This window comes from Ammospiza caudacuta, chromosome 11, assembly GCF_027887145.1.
Source record: "Ammospiza caudacuta isolate bAmmCau1 chromosome 11, bAmmCau1.pri, whole genome shotgun sequence".
Classification (NCBI taxonomy): domain Eukaryota; kingdom Metazoa; phylum Chordata; class Aves; order Passeriformes; family Passerellidae; genus Ammospiza; species Ammospiza caudacuta.
Window position 1 is genome coordinate 4499907 of NC_080603.1, and position 5032 is coordinate 4504938.

The window sequence follows — 5032 nt, forward strand, 5'->3', positions numbered from 1 at the left end:
CAAGATGGTGGCCTCTATTGCTGGTCGCCATGGCCACAGGGCGTGGGGGGGGGAGCAAGATGGCGGCCTCCATTGCTGGTCCCCATGGCGACAGGGGGTGTGAGGGAGAAATACGGCGGCCTCCATTGCTGGTCGCCATGGCCACAGGGCGTGGGGGGAGCAATATGGTGGCCTCCATTGCTGGTCACCGTGGGGATGGAGGCATGGGGGAGCAAGATGGTGGCCTCCCTTGCTGGCCGCCATGGCGACAGGGTGTGGGGGAGCAAGATGGCGGCCTCCATTGCTGGTTGCCATGGCCACAGGGCATGAGGGAGCAAGATGGCGGCCTCCATTGCTGGTCGCTGTGGCGACGGAGACATAGGGGAAGCAATATAGTGACTTCCATTGCTGGTTGCCATGGCGACAGGGTGGGGTGAGCAAGATGGCGGCCTCCATTGCTGGTCGCCATAGCGACAGGGTGGGGTGAGCAAAATGGCGGCCATCGCTGCTGGTCGCCATGGCGACAGGGTGGGAGGGAGCAAGATGGCGGCCTCCATAGCTGGTCGCCATGGAGACGGCGCGGCCCCGCTCGGGGGCGGCCATCGCTGCACGGCGCCGTGCTGCGGCGGAAGTGACGGCGCGGAGGAGCCGCCATGAAGCCGGCGGTGGACGAGATGTTCCCTGAGGGCGCCGGCCCGTACGTGGATCTGGATGAGGTGAGGCGGGCGCTCCGGTGCCGCGGCCGTGGTGCCGCGGGCCGGGGGCGCTCAGCGGCCGCTTTCGCAGGCAGGGGGAAGCACGGGGCTGCTGATGGACCTGGCCGCCAACGAGAAAGCGGTGCACGCCGACTTCTTCAACGGTAAGGAGCGCCCTGATCCCGGGCTGCCTCGGCGAGCCTCGCCCGGCTTCTCTGCCCTGCCTCCGCTGCCTGTGCTCGCCACAGCTGGGCCTGACCGCATCTCTGGGAGCGGGGTGTTCCTCTCCGGGGAGTTTAGTGTGTTAGGCTACAAGGAAAAATACCTTGGTCCGTTCGTGTAACAAGTAACTTATGTTAAACAGTGTAAATCCGAGTAAAAATGTGGGGTTCTCTGGACAATTCGTGCCTCACCGCCCCTCACAGGGAAGATTTTTTTATCAAATCCCTGAACCTCCATGCTGTCAGTTTAAAGCCATTCCCTACTCCAGCCCGTGTCAATAGTCTGTCATTCCTTGGAGGCTCCTCAGGTGCTAAAAGGCCACCCCGAAGCTTCTCTTTTCCAGGCTGAACAATCCCAGCTCTCTCAGCCTCTGTGTAAGTATTTACACCTGCTTTGAGGGAGAGCAGCTACATGTATTCCACGCAGGGGTGGAATACACAGCACTGTGCTGCACCTGGTGGCTAAAGGGGTTTTTATGCTTCTGAAGAAGTGCATTCAGACATTGCAACAGTGAGTTTTATATGTTATTAAATGCTTTATATGTTATTTAATTTTGCAGTGGCAGTGTTAGTATTAGAATCTGGTGTTGATTCCGAAATAAAGTACATTTTTCATTTTGCTCAAGGCTTAGGGTACAGGAGTGGAAGGCAGTTCTGCTCTCAGCTATCTGTTGGATCCAGCATATTCAGGAGTAGCTGTTTCCATCTATTTCTGCCATCACACTGTGGAATTGTGTTCCTTCCACTGGTATTTAGGGTTCTTCTAAATGAGGATTCATCCTCAGTTCATTGTAGGTTCTTGTAAATTGGCTTCTGTAAGAATAAAGACTGTGTTCACTCAGGTGATTAGTTTATGTTCAGCACACAAAGAGGATGCAAGGCCGAGTAGTTAGGAGTAATTCCAAATGTGAATGGAGCCATTTCACTACTGGGACATTTTTTTTCTGAGACAAAAATGTTATTGGCACCTTTAAAGCAATTAAATGGTTTTGAGGAAGGGCTTTTTAACACAAAATAATTAAGTGTTTTTGAGCAATTAAATGTTTCTGAGGAGGGGCTTTTTAACACAACTCCCAGTTCATTAGTCTGCAAAATCATCGCCCTGATGCTACATTTCTAATAACCGATGGTGCAGTAACTCTCATTCTCTGAATTCACCTTTATTTCTGTCCTGAATCCAAGGAACAAAGTACTGTACTTGCATGTGCATTTGTAACACTGAAAGTTCTGAGGTTCATTTTTGTCTTGTTTTCCTGACTAGATTTTGAAGATCTCTTTGATGACGATGACATCCAGTGAACTTGGGTGTGCAGCAGAGCTGAGATGTGGAGTTTTCTCTAAGATCACCCTTGCAGTCCATTATTTATTAAATAAACCAAAATGGGAAACTCACAGAGGGGAAGAAAGCCTGGATAAGCTGCTTGGGGGAATATGAAAACCAGATGGGTAAAGATAACTGAGGAGGGAAGTGTGCACTGTTATTTCTAGGGAGCTGTGTGTAGATTTTCCTGGAAATTTCATTTGCTGATGTGCTTATTGAATAAAATACTGAAGAAACACACATCTGTCTGACTTATAAAAGTAGAAATTGTTGTCTTCTGAGCTCCCTTAGAGTGATTATTTTGGAATTAAATAATTCATTGCTGCTTTTGGATATTACATGAAAGGTATGCAGTAGGGCACATGCTGCCCAGGAAAGTTTTGTTCATCCCACAGTAAAGGATTGTTTTGGGATCAGATGATTGCTTGTTCTGAATAGTCCAGTTCATACTGAGAAGGGCATGGGTTGTCTTTTGTTTCAAGACAGAGAGCTGCCATCAGTACTTCACTTTAAATTTAAGGAACACAGAAAAAAAGAAAAAGTAACTTCACCTTGACATGTTAAGCAAAGTAATGTTCTGACCCCAGATTAGGAGAATGCTTGGATTTAAAAATATAATTTCATTCTTGAAATTGTACTTGATGGAAAAAGAAACAGTAAAATTTTCTTTTCCTGCAGAAGCTAATGCACTTATTTGTGCTTAGAGGTACACTGTGTATGAACCAGGCTGTTGAAATACTGTTCAGATTTTGACACAAGCTTTTCAGAACATAAAAATGTTTCATTCTTACCCTTCAGTGACCAAACTGAATCCCAGAATGAAAGGAACAGGTGAGTTTTTAGTGTTTTTTTCAGAGTCAAAAGTGTAATCCTGTCCAATCTCGAATGCAATCTGTATTCTATAAATTGATCACAGACTAAATACTGTGACTGATCTTTCTTTAAACACTTCACACTACTTAAATGTTGCCTGCAGTTAAACCCTTTCATCCCTCTGTCACATTTTTATTTCTTTAGTTTGCCTTCAAAAAGGAAATCTTAAATCCAACAGTAACTCTTGCAGCCAGTGAGTTTAAAAAAGGAAGCACAATAAACCCAGTGGGATTTAGGTGTCTTTTGGTTGTGCTGCTGTGGATTTCTGCAGAGCCTGTGTTTCATCATGCAGTGTGCTGTAAATCAGCACTCTGACATCCTCTCTGCTTGGTGCCTGACCTGTGCTGTGTCCCTGGAGGAACAGCCTTGCTCAGGCACTGGCCTTTCCCTTCTAGTGCTTGCTGACAGCCTGGGCTTTCCAGTTTTCCTCATTGAGACTGGGGTAAAACAATTTCAGTGGTGGCAAATGGGCTTGGGCTGTCTGGGGCTCTCTGCTGTATGGAATTTGCAGGCAGCCCCCACAAGGGGAGAGAATGATGCATCTGACTCCACTGATATCAGAGGGCTAATTAATCACTTTATTATGCTATATTATTCTAGACTTTATTACATTATATTACATTACATCTAAACTGAATCTGCCAAGCACTCAACCCTGCACAGAACTGCCCAGAGTCTGTGACTGTCACCAACAGCCCTGACACACACACACACACCTGGCCCTGACAGGCCAAGGGAACAAAACCCCATCACTGTGGGTAAACAATCTCCACATTGTTCATCATAGGTAGACAGGGAAGCAGACATGGGATTTTTTACTGGGTTTTTTTTTCTTCTTTTTTAAACACCTTGATGGATCTTGGGAAATTCTGCTTTGTCTGAGGCACTGTGCCTGCAGGAGTACAGCAATGCTCTGAGGGCCCTGACGGAGGAGGAATGATGCATCTGACTCCATTGATATCAGAAGCCTAATTAATTAGTTTGTTATACTATATCATTCTATACAACTAAAACTGAGCCTGCCAGGCACTCAACCCTGGACACACGGAATCTCATGACCATGAGCTGACAGTCCACACACACACACACACCTGGCCCTGACAGGCCAAGGGAACAAAACCCCATCACTGTGGGTAAACAATCTCCACATTGCATTCTGCTTTGGCACAAACACAGGCACAGCAAATGAGAAGAATTGTTTTTCCTTTCTCTGAGGTTCAGAGAATGTGAAACCCAGAAATATTATTTGGAAGAATTGTGCTTGCTTTTCTGTGTGAAGAGAAATGTGATGACAGTGCTGTGCTTTCTCCAAACTATGTTTTGAGAAATGAGTTGCTACCAGGAAATGGAGCATTTTGGGCAGGTGCAAAAGATGAAATAAAACTCAAGAAGCAACTCTCCTCCTCTGCTCTTTTATCTGCTTTTGCTGATTCCTCAATGTGGTTGGTTTTGGAATACATCCTTGTCAATATTTTGTAGATACTTCTTTGTTTTTCATTTGCTTCCTTAAGTTGTAAGAAACTTGAGCTTTAATTTGATCACAGCAGCAGGAGTATATTCTGTGATAGAAACCCACCTTGAACAGCTGCTCTTCAGTAGGGATGGTGTTCTCTCCTTGAAAGATGTCTGAAACCTCAGTGAACATTGGTTTGAAGGTGCCAATGGTGAGTGATTCTGGTTTTGTAACATCTCACCTGATCAAAACATGGAATTCTTTCTGTGGAACTGGATCCAGCAGTTTTCATCCTGCTAGGATGTAACTATCTGCTCAAGGTAGGTTGAGCTAACACCCCTTTCTGTGAAGATTTCCCAAAACTCAGGGCTTCACACAGAAAAGCAGCATTAATAGTACTGCTGGCAGCTGGGAGTTGTGGTGTGTGTGTGTGTCTGTGGGGAAGGAACTTCATCTGTGCAGTGTTTAAAAGTATTTGAGTTCATCAAAG

General features: G+C 46.2%; 1 protein-coding gene across 1 annotated transcript; it reads left to right on the forward strand.

Annotated features, from left to right (window-relative positions):
- The first annotated feature begins 595 nt into the window (after positions 1-595).
- On the forward strand, positions 596-2481 carry COPS9 (COP9 signalosome subunit 9). Its single transcript, XM_058812367.1, has 3 exons — positions 596-695; positions 766-838; positions 2157-2481. The coding sequence occupies exons 1-3, from the start codon at positions 633-635 to the stop codon at positions 2192-2194; spliced, it is 174 nt and encodes a 57-aa protein (XP_058668350.1). The 5' UTR covers positions 596-632; the 3' UTR covers positions 2195-2481.
- Positions 2482-5032: the final 2551 nt, after the last annotated feature.